Genomic DNA, 18,768 nt, shown 5'->3' with positions numbered 1-18,768 from the left:
GTTGCAAATTTAATTATCTTTGTAATTTTGTTAATTACCTATCCTGCAAATGAAAAAGTATTATCCTTTTTATGATTTTATATGCCCTCAGTTTCAATTCTTTAAAAATCTATTTCTACCTTCTTTTTGTTTTTCAGATATTGTGAGTGAACTATTTGTCTCACAGACTTTGTTCTATGCTCTTATGAAAGAAAATTAAATGCACTACAACTTTATTATACGAACTTCTCATAGAACGAGCGGTTTTTGCCAATATTTTGCTTCAAACGGGAGCAAAACTAAAAATTTCAATATTTCGGGAAAAATGAACCATCTTCGAATGGCCACAGTTTAGTCGTTATAAGGTTTAGAGAGCTGCGGTTAGGCTTAAATTGTTGCAAATTTAATAACCTTAATTTATGTACTGAATCATACTTGTCGGAAACGCATAGTTTATGACTTTTAGAGCAAAAAGTGAAAAAAGTCCAAAATTTTCGCAGTTTATCACGTGGTGCGCAGCGAGCACAACTTTTTCGAAGTTGCAAATTGGGATTTACATCACCCTAACTGATCCAAACAACATACCAAAAATTCAAATCTACATCGTGCTTTGCGAATTTAGGGTTTTTTAGTGTCGATTTCTACTGGCCTATATTAACGTTCAGCATGTTTGATATTTTGGAATGGTATCCGTATTACGCTTTTTCGATCAGGTCACGTGTCCTGACGCGAGTTTAAGATTTTATACCCATTACAGAAAAAGTGCTCAACGCCGCTAAAGAAGTTTTCACTTCAAAAAACAAAATTATTAATATCTAATGTATATTTTACACAATTCCAGAGCGATTACGGCGAGGTGCACGTGGACAAACTGTCGAAGCCCGCTTTCACAGCGCCTCCAGCATTAGTTCGACAAGGCACTGAAACTTTGAGGCGGGAACGACCGCACAGCCAAATTGTGCCGCCTAAGGACGTGAGTATGCACACACAAACATACACACACAGTAAGGACACGTAAATAGATACATACAGAAAAAAAATGTGTGTGTGTACCAGTGTACACACGTAAGAAGTGAAACTTCTTTATGAACTTATTTTTCAAAAATAATTTACTATATGCAACTTTACAGAAATATGTCGATTCACGCGTGGTAGGGATAAGAAAAAGATGGCGCGTAACGGAAAAATATCACGCGTAACGAAAAAATGTTACACTTAATTTTTTTCCAACCCCGATAAAGAAGTTTCACTTCAATAATACATCCCCACACATAAACGCGCACTTGTACAAATAATATACGCGTACTCACACACACGCACATGTTTTCGCACACACACGTATAAATACATGCGCAAACGCGTTGCGCACATACACACATACACGAGCGTATGATTTGTGAAACATTTCAGACAAAAGCTATAGCTATACTTTAAACAATTATAAAGGAATCATCAACACAACATAACGTCAACACAATGAATATAATAATTTCTTGTCATAGTCGCTTTAATTATTCAGACATTTAGTCAAAGACCTACTGTTACCTAGAAAATATATCCATGCATGAATCAGTTTATTACAGTATTTTGGTAGTGTGGTGATGGGAAGTAAAATACAGTGTAATATTATAATATATTGTTTGTTCAATCATGGGTTTATTGGTATATTTTATGTTTTAATTCATACTGTGTCTAATAATTGTCTGTGTGATTAATTTGTGTCATTTATTCAGCGATTATTATTTTGTGTGTCGATGGATTGTTGAAAATATTAGAATATATTTCAATAAAATGAAAATACGTTAAAATTCGATTCAAATGTGATGTTTTGCGTTGTTTCAAAGATTTTGTCACATTGTTTATAAAATAAATTGTATGGTTTATTATATATACACTTGATTGAACTTTCACCTATCCATCGCATAGTACGTTACGAATAGATGTGTGTGTCGATTATTAATACATTCATGTAATAATTACGGTCTATATTGAAAAAAAAAAACAATAACTTTCATCTAATTAAGTAAATAAACTATTTACCAAACTTATATTCTACCCACTCTTCACGTTTATAAATCACATTCAAAATTCGAGGCATTCATTACCTTTACATCCTTCAAACTAATATTTTTATTAAATACCTCTCTAATTCAAATTAGTGCACCTTTTCATATGAAAATGCAATTTACCAACTTGTTATAGTATGTGTAACAAAGCCAAACAGTATATTGTCCTTGTCTTTAAAAAAATCATTGCAGTAAATATTGTTATAAAGTTACACATAATTTTGCACATTCCTCAATTATAAACATAAATACTAACTAGCGGTCCGCCCCGGCTTCGCCCGTGGTACCTACATGTTTAAACTATCCTATCTCTCAAGTTGGATCGAACTACACATGGTGTGCGAATTTTATTATAATCGGTTAAGTGGTTTAGGAGTCCATTGAGGACAAACATTGTGACACGAGATTTATATATATTAAGATATAACAAAGATAAAGCTATAGACCGTTATTATCTATACACATATCTATCCGTAACGCACACATTAACGTGCTAACATGTGTGTGTGAAGCTGCGCCTGTGTGCGGGCAACGCGGGCGTCGTCATGCGGAACCAGTATGCGGCTGTAAGTTTTATATTAAAACTATAAAGATAAAACTTATTTTTTAGTATTGGTAGACTTGTATGCTATTTTCTAAAAAGAGACAAATTCAACAAACCAAAAATCATTAAAATCCGTTTAGTAGTTCTTGAGTTATAAGTGATGTAGCTGACACGATTGTTAATACATAGATATAGAGAACGAAGAAATATACATTAAAATAAATATAACGTAAAAATATTGGAAATCATAGAAATTAATGAGCACACAATAATTTCATTCGTAACTTGATGTTGAATTTTTTATAGGATTGTTTGTTTGTAATTTAGCAATTCAAAAAGTACTTGGCTGATTTTGAAAATATCAAATATTGATGAAACATGCTTGCTTAATTAATGATTTTCATTCATTTCAAAGTAGTTTTTCATTCGCTTTAATTAACATTGATATATATCATTAAGCATTTTTTGTGCTTATAATAATTGTGATTAAAATATTGTGTTTGTCTTTGGGCTTACTTTTTGGGAAGTTTATTTTATGTGGTCAATAATGTTTATGTTTTTATTTTGTTACTTGCATGTTCGTATTGGTTACCAGTTATAGGAAAAATAGTTTAGAATACATTACACATCTTAATTTTCATCGATTTAACGATCTATGCAAATATGACCCTTATGTGTAACTATTAGCATTCCAACCTTCGGTTAAAAATACAGTTAAATTCGTACTAATGTTGATTATTTATTATATTTTTTTAAACTATAGCCTCCCACGACACGTCCGCACTCATTGGCGGGCAGTTCTCAACTGCGCGTCACTCGACCTACTTCTGTACCTTCACAGCGGCCGGCACCCGGTAATTCATTAATAATTTCCTTTTTGTAGAAAATAATAATAGTTTTATGAATTGTAAATTATTATTATTTTTTATATAAGAGGAGGCAACAGAGCAGACGCGTCACCTGATGTTAAGTGTACTGCGTCGAAAATTAATTAATTGTAAATTAATTATGGCTTAGGATTGTCGTTTAGGTTATTGAATCTGTTGTAAAAGGGCTACTTGCTACTAAATGGTGTATCTGAAAATCATATCAATAGAGAGTATTTTGTATTTATATCAATTTATAAAGAAGTATTTTACCTGTGTCAAGCATTTAAATTGACGGTTTATGGGTTCGATTCCCGGTGTGGAATATAAAAAGTAGAATATTAAGTAGAAATGAAAATATTGATTGAGTAAACATTTTGAAATTAGCTAGCTTAAAAAATATATACTACTACTACTAAGCAGTTAAATCTCTTTATTCACATAAAATCATGATTTAAATTCGTTAAAAATATTTTTTGCGTTTTTCAGCAGCTTCCCAACCAGAGCCGATCCGGCCTCAGACGGGAATCGAACCGCGTGTCTCCGCGTTACCCAGGCCTTCAAGATTACCTGCACCCAGACGAGCTTTAAGGTAAATGTATATTGTATATTATACTATAAGATTTGTATCATTATTTCTACAAAATAAATTACCCCGTATAAAGTTGATAGTATGTGTTTTGTACCATTGAAATACATAATTATAATTGGTTTTTTTTTCCACTATCCCATGTTTGATACTGTAGAGATGCTGTTTAGCAATGTGTCCGCCTCTTGTACAATTTATATCAGAACAAAAATCCTACTAGTATCATAAATGCGAAGTTTGTATGTTTGTTACTTCTTCACGCAAAAACCGCTGAACTGATTTTCATGAAATTTGGCACACATACAGTGTAACTTGGATTAACACATAAGTTTTATCCCGTAAATATCAGGGGAACGGAAACTATGCGGGTTTTCCTTGTACTACGTGGGCGAAAAGCTAGTAAAGAAATAAGTGTGATTATGGTATGACGTGGGTGTGTATATTTTATTTTTATAAAAGCATATATTATGTATTACATAAAGGTCGTTTTATTTGCAGGCCGCCGTCAGTATACTCAGTGGCGCCGACAGCAGACATGGACCACTATTGACCAACGTGCCAACTAAGGGCCAGTCCCTAACCATTGTATTATTTATATTTTAACTCTATAAATCCTAGTATACCCATAACATGACTGATTACGAAACTCCTGTGTCTTTTCTAACGTGTTTTTTCTTATAGTAGTATTAATAGTCACTAATGCGACGGCCATTTTGTCGCGTAACTAACGACCAATGAACGATGCGATGCGTTTAAATTATTAATTATGTCATTTTCTTTTGTATAAACTTTTGTATAGATAATAGACGAGTGTGGCGGTCATAGATAATTTGCAAGATGCGTTCGGAAATTGGAAGTTTTTTGTATTATTAACGTTTGATAAATAAGATCCTACTACCCGCATTGTTTTTCTAAAATAAATATTCCTTTAATTTTAATAAAATAAATCATTTTAATATTTTTCAACCAAATTAGTGGGATCTTATTCTTTTGTATACAGTTAAACGGTAAACATTCAAAATTTTTCTAGATAAAAATTTTGGTATGTATGTATGTTGAGGTATGGAGTTCACTTTTCATCGTTTGAAAAGCCATTGACATTTCCACCTCTAATTTATTATAAAAAATTCGCTCTCTGATTAAATAAATTGACGCTCAAAATTTTCCAAAAACTCCACCTACACGATTTGGTACAAATATAAAATAAGATATTATTCCTATTGTTTACAAAATTTAGTTGGTAGTAGTTCGTTATAACGGAAATATAAAACGAGGGTAGTTATTTATTTCATTAAAGACATTCGCATTTTTGCTTAGAGATTAACGTTAGGGACGTGTAATTACGCTTTAGATGTAAAATTTATTATATTATACAAATATTTACTAACTTTTTTTAATAAAAACCGGAAAAGAAAACAAAAATACGCACAAACAACATTATCGAAAGAACGTGAGATCTCTGTAAGGATGTATTTATGTATAGTTAAATTGTTGTATAATATGTATAGTCTGTTGCTATAAATATACTTTTTTAATCTGTATAATGCCTCTTTTTCGACATATCAATCATAAATAACTATGTAATCTTCTCAATCATATCCAAAACTGTATTCTGGCTTAGAACTGTAATCACACGCAATAGTACTTTAAATTTCAATGTTTAGTAGAATTTAAACGTTATTTCATACATTACAATATTTCATTTTCCATAAAACTGTATGGATGATTTGCTTCATTTATCTACACATTGCAATTATTTTGCAAAATTGTTATTAAATTAAATCTTCAATTCTTCCTTTGACAAAGATATCGATCATGTATTATTTGATTTGTAATAAAATATTAGCATATTAATTGTATTTGAAGCCAGTAAAAGAGAAATAAATATTATCAATTTTTTACGTTTATAAGGTTTTGATTTCTTTCAAAATTAATACCTATTTTATATTTGAATGTGTTTCGTCCGAAGTCGCTTTATATATGAGTTGTGCTGTGCGGTTAATTCGACACGTTGTGCCTTATTTAGGTAGACTAAGGGATTTTGTTTTCATTTTCTAATAAATCTTGTATTTACATTCGCTTTGTTTTATTTTTCGTTTTGCAGCTTTCGTGGTTGTGCTTCCTTGTGTGTTGAATGAGCTTTCAAATTACATTTAAGGCTACACTAATGAAATGTTTATGTAATTAATAATAATAAATCAAAAAGTAATGGACCGCTTTTTATCATGTTTCATCTTTATTCGATATACATAAATCCAAAGCTTTGTGAAAAAAGAACAACTTTCCAAACTATTAAAAAAGATACACTTATTAAAACAAGAGCATTAACTATACCTACAGCTGTATGTATAAGTAATTTAGCGCTGTTTTCTATTACTTGTAAAAGGTCTCTCATGAGGTTATTTCATCGTACCATGACCATGGTATCAACTAAAGTATATCTAATATAAAAAGATGTAACGCAACAATGTTTTGCAGTTGCGCGGAATTATCAGCCCAAAGGAATTATTTCTGCCACTGCAAAGACTCTAAAATATTTCAGTGGTTTTATCGTGAAAGTCGCAAATATATCCATACATTCTTAGAAACTTTCACGTATAAGTATTAATAGGGATTAGGGTTACTACTGAAATGAAAGTGCTAAACACAGGTAACGATTTATTATTATAATAGGTTAAGCATTTATTCATACACAAATAGATAGTTTATATACAACCTATTGTGCACACCGATAAGTAAACACCTTAGAAAAACACAAAACAATTTAGGATAGTTTTCACTATAATACGTTTTGATATAAACGAGTTATTAACGTCGGTCTGTCACGACAATCTCCTTTGGGAACGAGGCCTTAGCCCTTATAAAAATTCAAAATGTTTAAAAAGCTTTTACGCTCGCTAATTTTAGATTAAATTGTTATACAGGGTGGCCCGTTTATAGTGGTCCAAAAATTTTTTTCAGCTTGAGAGCATCATGAGTAACTAATCATTTAAAACAAACTTTAGTTACGCAAAAACTTAAAACTTATGGTTTAGAAATTATGATTTTTTTTATAAATAATCCGGAGTTTCAATATTTTTGACACAAAACCACTCTTTTATGAAAACTACTGGACCGAATTGAATGAAAATTGGTATAGGTATAGCGCAATAACCTACCTATCGTATTATAGGCTCATCTTGTGTAAATAATTAGACTGCATTTTTTTATTTTAACTTTTTCTGTAGTTTTTTTTAATTTCTTGGCAAAATATGGAATTTTCGAAAAAATCCTGTGAAAAAAAAATGTACCACCAAGGTTTTGCTGGTACTGCTAAAAACTACCTTAACATAGGGTTATTCTTGACACAAAAAATCATAGCTGTCCTTCGATTGTAACATCTTCAAAAACAACATCATGTACATGAAAATCGAAAAATTACGAAAGGAGAATGACCACGGGTGGCATCGGTAAAATTTTAGTTGTGCCACGTGTTCGTGATATTGTTAATTTTCCTATTTGTATTTATAATGATCATAATATGTATCACTATTAAGTCTTAATTATACCGGATAAATTGAAATAATAGTAAAAGTTTGTGTTTTGAAACATGTATGACCACGTATGGAATCGGTAAAATACTAGTTGTGTCTCGTGTTCGTGATATTGTTAATTTCTATTTGTATTTATAATGATCATATTTATCACTATTAAGTCGTAATTATACCGAATAAATAGAAATAAAAGTAAAAGTTTTTGTTTTGACACATATATCTATCTCTTTCGCAAGCGCCATGTCATAGTTTCTGTTTGAAATGAATGTTAGACCGGGAGATACTGACACAAAATTTCGAGTCATTTGTAACAGGATGGCGGTTCTACAGGGGTCTTAGTACGCAATGACAAAAAGAAAAATGATGGTGTGAACGCTGGTACCGGTGGGTTAGTCGCGTGGGCGTTAGTCGAACTCGTCGGAAAAATAGCGAAAGTCAAACGATTTGTAATACAAAAATTTTAGAATTTACCGATAGCCCATAAAAAAGAAGTAGGCGGTAGTGTCATGCCATACTTTTCCGGTATGACTTACAGCCCGCCATACCGACGCGAATGTGTTGATTTAAAAAAAACAATTATTCAACCATTTGTACCAAGCTAACTTTTGCACAGGTAACCATCGTCGTGCAGCCATTTACGAAAATCGCCATGCCATACTTTTCGGACGATTCCAAATGGTCGCCATACCGCCGAAAATCTGCAAAATTTTTTTATTTCGCCTATCTTTTTGTACCAGTATTGCATTTGGCTTTTTGTAGAGTATTTGATAAAATGTGACCATTATTATATTTGCCATACTTCTAGTAGGGGGAAAAAGTGCTGTCATACATGAAAAATAAATTTATTATTAATTTATATAAGTGAAGATTTCCAACACCTAGATCTTTGAAATTTTGTATTTATATTCGTTGATCCTCAAACTTACAGGAAAAATAAGTGCCATACTGTTACAAATCGTTTGACTTTCGCTATTTTCCGACGAGTTCGACTAACGCCCACGCGACTAAGCCGCCAGTACCAGCGTTCACACCATCATTTTTCTTTTTGTCATTGCGTACTAAGAACCCTGTAGAACCGCCATCCTGTTACAAATGACTCGAAATTTTGTGTCAGTATCTCCCGGTCTATGTGTTCGACGTTATTTATTTTGAAATAAAGTTTATTACGATCTTACGATTTACTTTTCACATTTGTCTTGTAAATTAAAATATTACCTATGTAATAAATGTAAAACTTAACGTTCATCGTTAGTTTAAACTCGATAAAGTATTTTTTTAAGTGTTGAATAAAACTATTGTTTTATTTTTATTGTCGTGAACTGCGGCTTATTTACATAAAAACTTTAATCGTTTCTAAAAGTACTAAGTAACATCAAGCTTTAAATTGAGCTATATTTCATCTTGACACAATAAGTTTGATTGCGATACCAAGTGCCATAGTCACTTGGGCAATCTCCTTTACCATAATTTAATTTTAATCATTTGGAACGGCCAATTTTTGATTAAAGAATCATTTATTGCCATAAAAGTCATTAGTATTCGCATGGCTACAAAACTTAAAATGAATGAAATAAAATTTTAACCTGCCAGCCAAAATAACTTAACTTTATTCTAATGTCAATTTATTGAGTTTTTTTTTTGTTGTTTAGTTTTTATGATTAAATCTTAATAAAAGGTTTGGAGAATTAATGAAACAACATAAATATTAATTAACATATTGTTTATTTTTTACAAATGGTTTTTGAAATGCCGTCCGCCTTAACTAAACATAATCTGCATCTGCGTAAGAAATTTCTTCGCAGCCTTTTAAATGGCTGCCGGCTTTCTTTCATTATAGCCACTTGAATTTATGCCTATAAATAACCATAAATTCATTATACATAGGTACATTTGTATACCAATTTATGGTATTATACTATTTATTACCATAGGTTCATACCTAAAAATTCAAGTGGATATAACAGCCATTAAAGAAAGCCGGCAGCCATTTAAAAGGCTGCGAAGAAATTTCTTACGCAGATGCAGATTATGTTTAGTTAAGGCGGACGGCATTTCAAAAACCTTTTGTAAAAAATAAACAATATATTAATAGTATACTGTACCGTATATTATGGTGGGGACTCGTTCACTTTTTAAGCTTAAGTAAACTTCGACTCAAAAAAAAAGTAAAATGTATGTAGTTACTTACGTGAAGAGCACGGGTGAAGCCGAGGCGGAACGCTAATTATATGTGCTATGGTAAAACTACATTTGTTTTTGTAGGTATGTTCAGCTAGTAGAAATAATTATAAAAAACTAGCTGTGCCCCACGGTTTTACCCACAGTGCTCCGCTCCTGTTGGTCAGCGTGATGATATATATAGCCTTCCTCGATAAATGGGCTATGTAACACTGAAATAATTTTTTAAATCGGATCAGTAGTTCCTGTGATTAGCGCGTTCAAACAAACAAATAAATAAGCTCTTCAGCTTTATAATATAAGTACAGATTAAGTATAGAATATCGATAGAAAATACGCGCATAAATATATATTTTAGTAAGTGTGTATAGAAAAATTCAATATACAAAGACGAATAAACAGCATTCGATGTCAGTTCCCGCACTCTCATCACTATCATCATCATCATCATCACTACATAGTATAAAACAAAGTCGCATTCTCTGTCCCTATTTCCCTATGTCCCTATGTCCCTTTGTACGCTTAAATCTTTGAAACTACGCAACGGATTTTGATGCGGTTTTTTTTAATAGATAGAGTGATTCAAGAGGAAGGTTTATAATTTATATGTATAATAACATCCATTAAATAGTGGAGAAGTACTGTTATTTTTGAGGTTCCTAATGTGATGTCGTAAATAATTACATTTTTTCCGCTTACATTGCAAACGCAGGCTGAACCCTACGAGTTTTATCAAAATAATGTACTAAGTATTGTACACATTGAAAAGGTCTACAGAAAAGTCCGCGATGGCATATGTCTATCTCTTATGGATTACCCACAATAACTTTTTTTTGTCATTTACTTTTTACGTCAGATAATGGCTAATTTTCGAAGCGATTTTAACCAATACAGCATTAATCCATAACCAATTAAATACCTTGAATACATAGATCTATATGGCCCTTTACACCGTATGATTTAAGTGAATATTTTCGAAGATATTACAGATTTAAAAATTGCGGGACGTACCGTTTGCGGCGGTACCGGCCGGCCGGGCCGCTATGTTTTTATATACAACGTTAAAAGTTTTTCTGTCATTTAGTATCACTTATCAGCATTGCACCCGTGCGAAGCCGGGGCGGGTCGCTAGTAGACTATAAAATCAAAGATAAGCGGGGGTGGTTTATGAGATTATATCCGAGGGGTTAATGCCAAATATCACACATTGCCCTTTCTGGCTTGATCTTTCTTCGATAATTTAATAGTTAATAACTTAGATCATTAAGTAATAATTACCTACTCAACTACCTACCTAATTATTTAGTAATACGAACGGCCAAACGGGCCGTATTATGAGTTATGAGTTATGACCAAGAGGTCATTTCGGCCATTTCGGCCATTCCCAGTCAGTTTACGTCGTGAATTGAACTGACTGGCAAATTCATATTATAACATTACTAGCGGTCCGCCCCGGCTTCGCCCGTGGTACATATTTCGCAATAAAAGGTAGCCTATGTTGTTTTTCAGGGTCTGAAGATTGTCTGTGCCAAATTTCATCAAAATCGCTTGAAAGGTTTAAGCGCGAAAGCGTAACAGACAGACAGACAGAGTTACTTTCGCATTTATAATATTAGTAGGGATTAGCTGGTTATTGAGAACGTAGTATGAATTTGCCACTTGCCAGTCAGTTCAATTCACGGAGAAATCTGCCTGGAATTAAGAGGTCCCCAGCAAGAACATTGAATAAGCTTCAGCTGTATTAAATATTTTTCGAATAGATATTTAAATACTGCGTAGAATATTACGGGATTACTTTATTTATTATGTACTATATTTGAAGTGAAACTTCTTTATCGGGGTTGGAAAAAAATTTAGTGTAAGATTTTTTCGTTACGCGCCATCTTGTTTTTATCCCTACCACGCGTGATTGACGTAATTCTGTAAAGTTGCATATAGTCAATTATTTTTTGAAAAATAAGGTCATAAAGAAGTTTCAATTTTTACGTGTGTACCTACACTAGTACACGCACACATTTTTTTTATTTTTACTTACATAGTTAGAGCCTAGAAATAAAAAAATACTAAAGCATATGTACATACTAATACGAAAAGATAATCACTTGATGCTATTCATCATATACGTGTGCGTATCGTCACGGAATGGAACTGTCGTGGCCATATCGTAGATTTGCTCATTTCATGAAATGGCCAACATAGTTTGGCCAGATCGTTAAATCGTCAACGTTTCACGATTTGGTCATCGACATTTGGGCAGATCGTCGATCTGGCCAAACGTGGATGGCCATTGCACGAAATTCGACCATTTTTGTTTCTTTTTTAATTCAATTAAAATTTTTGATGGAGTTGGTGTCATTATAACACCTATTTATTATTGTTTTATCGTAAAGATTACGCTAATATAAGCATGTTTAATAGGAACAAATTTTCTCTAAAATCAAAAATGGCCGAGATATTCGCCCTCAATTCGTTAGGTTAGGTTAGCCTTTAGGTTAGGTTAGGTTGGGTTTCTTAAAAAAAAAACTACACAGAAATAGGAGCCCCGCGAAGCGGGGCTCCGTCGACGTGCAAAAAAAAAATCAAGTTTAGGTTAGGTTAGCCGTTAGGTTAGGTTAGGTTAGGTTTCTTAAAAAAAACTACACAGAAATAGGAGCCCCGCGAAGCGGGGCTCCGTCGACGCGCAAAAAAAAATCAAGTTTAGGTTAGGTTAGGTTTCTTAAAAAAAAACTACACAGAAATAGGAGCCCCGCAAAGCGGGGCTCCGTCGACGCGCAAAAAAAATCTAGTTTAGGTTAGGTTAGGTTAGGTTTCTTAAAAAAAAACTACACAGAAATAGGAGCCCCGCGAATCGGGGCTCCGTCGACGCGCAAAAAAAAATCAAATACCTACGTGTGCCCTCCTCCCCCCTCTCCTCCCCCCACAAAAAACCTATAATACGTGCGGCAGTTCTCTAAAGAAACCCCGATAACCTAACTAAATTTTTTATATAGATAAATAGATGTTATCGGACGATTAAATTATTTTATTCATCCGGTAATCGGACGACTAATTTATTTTATTCATCCGTTTAGCGGACGACTAGCGCTGTCCTAATGAAAAACACGTTTATCTAATCCTATAGAGATTAAATTAAATTTAAACAAAACCACCAATTCCAAAACTTACAGACTTGTTGTGTGAGAATCTGAATAGGTAGAATGTCAGCTACCTAGATAAAATAATTATTTCTAAAGTCCGGTCGCGGAGCAGAAAGAATTTCGTACAATGACCTCTTTACCTACTGACAGTGGTCACAAACATTTTTGAATGAAGTGCAGTTTACATGAAATATTTGGAGGAGAAAATGTTTTTTACTAATTTATTAAATAAATGTCCTTTATTCATTTACAATACTTATTAGTTAGTTACATTTTAACTTTTTCAATAACCACGACTTTTTTTATATAATATTATATAAAAAAAGTGTGCGTGTACACACATAAGAAGTGAAACTTCTTTATGACCTTATTTTTCAAAAAATAATTTACTATGTAGGTACAATATTACAGTATACGTACGTCTAACACGCGATTTCGATTTAGGCGGATTTTGATTGGACATAAAGAGTTTAACGCTAGCTCTTCACTCTCGTCGAGGTTAGGCGAGGCGAGGTTTAGCGAGGTTAAGCAAGGCGAGACAACACGAGGTTGTATCCATCTTCACTCTCGCCTTTGTTCAGTTCTCTCTGTGTCGCGAGCATAATGGACGTGCTCGAAGTGACAAGTGCCGCAAAGCGTCTTTGCGTATATGCTTTATGAATTTTATTTATTTATTTATTTTAGAATTTCCGACAGAGGATACAGATTACATTCGTTACATCTAATCCAAGTACATGATCTTCTGCACTAATTATAGGAAATTACAGCGTTTAAAATGTTAATTACGATTACAATTCGTCAATTTATTAAAAATATTAGTTAAACAAGTGATAACTGCGTTAAAAACAACCGACTTCAAACTTGCACTTGCAACATTTACAAATACAGACAAAAATGCTCATAAAATAAAAACTACTAGGCCTATCCGAATAAAATTTTTATGGGACCAATTCGACACCATCCCGCATCGAACAAAAAAAGAATCACGTAAATCGGTTCAGAAACCTCGGAGTAATCGAATTGATAACCTCCTCCTTTTTTTGAAGTCGGTTAAAAAAAATTAAAGAAATTTAATAACATTAATTATATAGGTAAACCAAAAAAGTATTACAATTACAAATTTAAAATTACAATTATATTCGTCACATTATAAAAAATATCCCTGTCCCTATGTCCCTATGTCCCTTTGTACGCTTAAATCTTTGAAACTACGCAACGGATTTTGATGCGGTTTTTTTTAATAGATAGAGTGATTCAAGAGGAAGGTTTATAATTTATATGTATAATAACATCCATTAAATAGTGGAGAAGTACTGTTATTTTTGAGGTTTCTAATGTGATGTCGTAAAAAATTACATTTTTTCCGCGTACATTGCAAACGCAGGCTGAACCCTACGAGTTTTATCAAAATAATGTACTAAGTATTATACACATTGAAAAGGTCTACAGAAAAGTCCGCGATGGTATATGTCTATCTCTTATGGATAACCTACAATAACTGTTTTTTGTCATTTACTTTTTACGACAAATAATGGCTAATTTTCGATACGATTTTAACCAATACAGCATTAATCCTTAACCAATTAAATACCTTGAATACATTGTTCATTCAATATAGATCTATATGGCCCTTTACCCCGTATGATTTAAGTGAATATTTTCGAAGATATTACAGATTTAAAAATATATAATAAAAATTTAATGAGCAATTAATTATATACAGAATTCAAATAATTATTATTAAAATTGAAAATTTTATTCAATTACAACTATATTAAAATTTATTAAAATTAATCACTACAATAAAAGTATTTTTTTAAAGTATATCACACTTATAAAGTTAAAAAGCGTTGGAGAAGAAGGCGATGGTGGATAACGAAATATTGATTGATAACGAAAAGTGGTGGCATAATGATTGAATGAACGCGAGAATGTGGACGCCGCACCTCGCCTCGTCTGCTCTCGCGCCTCGCGTCCTTTGACTCGCGCCCAAAAAACCGACTCCAGACGGAGACCAGACGAGGCGAGACGAGGCACGGCGATGTGACGCGAGGGTTCCGACTACACTCTTGTGCTCGCGCTCCCTCGCCTAACCTCGACGAGAGTGAAGAGCTAGCATGAGGTTTATTCTTATAAATGTTGAATTCACAAAATCATAATTGAACACCTGACACCAATCAAGCAAACACAAACCTTACGCTCTCAGGTTAAAGGTTTACAATCCCTTAGGACGGCGGTCATTGCACCTGTGCGAGCAAGACACATTATTTTTACAAGGGAGTGACAGTGACAGGTAATAACAGGTTAATGTACGAAATTCTTCCTGCTCCGCGACCGGACTTTATAATAGGTACTGTCGCCCTGTCATAATTTTTGCGAATACCTCATTAATAGAGAAATAATATATAGTACTAAAAAACTAATTCAATAAGATTAATAGAATACCCAACAACTAAAACAAAAGAGATATAATATTATTTATCAGTTTTTATCGTATGTAAATATTTACTTCTACCGTGACTTCTACGAAATAACATTGCCATAACAAAAAATGGGCACATTTATAATCTGTATTAGATTGTTACATGTGTGCGTGTGTGTGAAACGAAATCGCACGTTTGCGTCAGTGTGCAACGTCGCGAGTGCTGTCTGCTAAATAGTTTTTGCTTTGTACGTTTTTATTTTTATAAATAACCGACTTAAATGATATGATAAGCAATATTTATACGTGCAGTGACAAGAATTGTGATATACCTATGATATAGCCATGAAAATATACAGTGTTTTTGTCTGCAACTACTATGTGATTCCGTGCAATAACTCGTCACTTTGGTTGTTTGTCAATGACGTCTGCGTTTAGCGCAACGAAAAGTAGAATTAAAGTTCGATTGTGACAAGTAGTGAAAACATAAGTTAATCACAGTGAGATAACCGATGCTTGTTTATAAAATGGATCAGTGTTTTATGCTGTGGAACAATCTTAACACAACTGGGGCCATCAGAGGTGGCTCATGAAGAAAGGGTTAGTTTACTTGTTATTTGTTTACATTTCTATATAAGAGTAAAAAGTTAAATAATAGTACTGTAAATACCTTCTATTCACCAAGGTATGTACGAATACTGTGAGATATAACGCAATGTTTTGCTTGGTTAACTTTTGATTATAGGTTATGATTCTATCCAAGTTGTTTATGATGTCATAATATTGAATTTATCGAGTTATTTTATATTTTAAAAATGAGATCTAATATTATTTAAATATATCCGGATGCCACAGTCGTGATTTGATGCTAGGATCTATTATTTCTCTTTAATACTTTCTCTTCTTGATTAAGTGAAGGGAGTGACAGTGATAGGTTGATGGTGTTATCAGTGTATCTGAACGAGATAGCAATATATGTAACTGCTATGTTTTGGATGTCCACATTATGACATTATTACTTTTTTAATAGATAAACTTTATATGATATTTTGAACTGTGTCACTGTAACTTAATTAAAACTTGTTTGGCATAATTTTAAGTTAACACCTGGCTCATTTAAATTACGCAAAGTCTAATCTATATTCGTTAAAATAAGATTAAGATTATGAATAATATAAAAAATATATTCATATAATCATACCACCAGGCAAAATCCATGTGAGAAGATTAATTGACAAGGGTCTTATAAATGGAACTTGTTTTGTAAAATTTAAAATACACAGTTGAACCTAGTAGTAATGATATAATCTGGGTAATAATTACTCTCAACTGTATTAAGTAAATATAACTTCTCATATTAATAAAACTTATAGAAAGGAAGAAATAACAATGCTTTTTAACATTAACAATAACCTTGACTCGTTAATCTTAACAATTTATGTGTTACATTGCTCAGAAAGTTTAACATTCAAAAGTAAAATTGCCTATTTAATTATCATCCTATCCATATTACATTGAGCTGAGAACTTATTTTTAATAATGTCCAACTACTAACTTATTTGAGATGAAACTTTTAATAAAATATTATTTGAAATTACATTGTGCACCAAAATAAAAGGAAAATAACTTTTATATAATGTATTTATTTAAACCAACAACTGATCTCCAGACCTTGTGATTGTAACATACAAGCTTACCACTGTACCAGGGTGACAATCAATCTAAATTAAAACATTAAATTAATCATTGAAATGACTGCTCTAAAACTTTGATATAAAATGTACACATTAGACAAGAAGAGCTTTTATCAGTATATAAAATTACACCACATTAAATGCACAACAACCATCAACAAATATCATTATAATTGCTCTAAACAATAAATAATCTGTTTTCAATATTTTCTAATTTCAAGTTATTTCCCATAGAGTACCTTAAAACAGTTATGGATACATGAACACTATCTCTGCTTAAACTATCAATTGACATGTAATTAATATCCAATTGACTGCTAGTCTCATCCAAGCGATGGAATGTCATCATTCTGATTGACACTAATTATTGATTTTCATATTGAGTGTGGGAGCCTGCCGAGAACTTAGTCTATGTACAGTCATGTTGACTTACTTTGGTATGAAATTTATAATTTATATTTGTTATCTAATGAACAGTCTGTTCTATAAACTATTAAATGCAATATACATGCCAGACGTTATTTGAAAAGGAAATTTTTTTAAATGTTGTCTACTCATAACAGATACTTTTAACTAAGTACTCTAACTATTTAGAAACTCTTCAACACATCATCTAATTCATCTCAAGCTTATATAGTAAATGAAATCGTACTTTCTTTATTTGTACCATTTAACTCAAGCATTCCTGTATTCAAATTGAAATACACAACAGAATTTTAATCCATTTATCACCCAACACTTTAGAGCTGAAAATATTTTTTTAAGATCTACAAATTATCCAATTTATTCACTTAATTGCACCTAATAAACATTTATTTATTTATCTTGCAAGATCATTTCTTTAAAATATTCTTTGGTGCCTATGTGTATCATGAATCACAAAAAGTTGTCTGTAATTGTCTCTCATCTCCAAAGTTATGTCTGACATTGGCCCAAAAAAAAAAAAAAACAATATTATCTCAAAAATGTCCATGTTTTACACTTATTTATGAAACATAAATGAACCTGTTTCAACAGCAGTATTTTACCTTGACCTGACATTATGAGACATCAAAAATATATTAAAGTTCTTGATTACTTGTAAAGTCTTGAAATTGGTTTTAAAGCCACATTATTTGCTATAAAATTTCACATAGTGCAAGTATTTAATTCTAATTTGTTTTATTGAGTTGACAATTTATTCTGTAAAAAGAAAATGATTCATAATAATTAATAATTAATAACTATTCACTTTTTATAAAACTTTAATTATTTGTGTCATTTGATTTTCATGCCCTTTTAACAATGAGATAAAGAATAATGTACACAAAAATAAAAACTACTTTAGCTAAAAATATGATGCTTTGTTCGTAAATAATATAAATAATAAATATATACCTAAACCAGCCAACAATATAAAAAGTTAAAAACTAGTATAATGCAAGTTTTTAAAGATTACAATGTAATCAAAAACAATGTCTTAATAGTAAGAAAATGAAACATAATTCGCTAAAATTGAGCCCATATTATTGATGAGTAATTGCTTTACCCATGCCATCAATGGGTTTTTTAAATGAATGCTCCACAAGGAAAGTGGAACATGTAAAATAACTTTATCTATGGCATTTCTTTCAATTTTGTACCAATATTTATTGCCGTTAATATGAATTTACATTTTACAATGTGTTTAGTTTCTATTTTACCTTCTATTAAAACTATATCAGGTTATATATATTTAGATATATACTTAGATTTTATCCACACAATTGGCAGGAATATAT

At 32.0% G+C, this 18,768-nt stretch overlaps 2 protein-coding genes across 7 annotated transcripts in view; both read left to right on the top strand.

Annotated features, from left to right (window-relative positions):
* The window catches only part of LOC149476858 (uncharacterized), a 29,842-nt gene extending 23,723 nt beyond the window's left edge, over positions 1 to 6,119 (top strand). For 3 of the 6 annotated variants that reach the window (XM_089711147.1, XM_089711143.1, XM_089711148.1), the window contains 5 exons: positions 821 to 952; positions 2,558 to 2,611; positions 3,353 to 3,443; positions 3,945 to 4,047; positions 4,543 to 6,119. In XM_089711147.1, coding sequence (XP_089567273.1) covers positions 821 to 952; positions 2,558 to 2,611; positions 3,353 to 3,443; positions 3,945 to 4,047; positions 4,543 to 4,594 — 432 coding nt within the window. In that variant the 3' untranslated portion in view covers positions 4,595 to 6,119. The remainder of the gene's footprint in view (positions 1 to 820; positions 953 to 2,557; positions 2,612 to 3,352; positions 3,444 to 3,944; positions 4,048 to 4,542) is intronic. The other 3 variants (XM_089711144.1, XM_089711146.1, XM_089711145.1) reach the window with 3 other exon arrangements.
* A 9,384-nt stretch (positions 6,120 to 15,503) lies between these two features.
* Positions 15,504 to 18,768, top strand: part of lilli (AF4/FMR2 family member lilliputian) — a 203,415-nt gene continuing 200,150 nt past the window's right edge. Inside the window, exon 1 of the mRNA XM_089711138.1 lies at positions 15,504 to 15,914. Coding sequence (XP_089567264.1) covers positions 15,904 to 15,914 — 11 coding nt within the window. The 5' untranslated portion in view covers positions 15,504 to 15,903. The remainder of the gene's footprint in view (positions 15,915 to 18,768) is intronic.

The sequence above is a fragment of the Colias philodice genome, chromosome 26 (genome assembly GCF_061535455.1).
Source record: "Colias philodice isolate Cphi_HAF_F1 chromosome 26, ilColPhil1 Martin Lab GWU primary, whole genome shotgun sequence".
In the NCBI taxonomy this organism is placed as follows: domain Eukaryota; kingdom Metazoa; phylum Arthropoda; class Insecta; order Lepidoptera; family Pieridae; genus Colias; species Colias philodice.
This window is presented reverse-complemented; position numbering and strand designations above follow the sequence as displayed.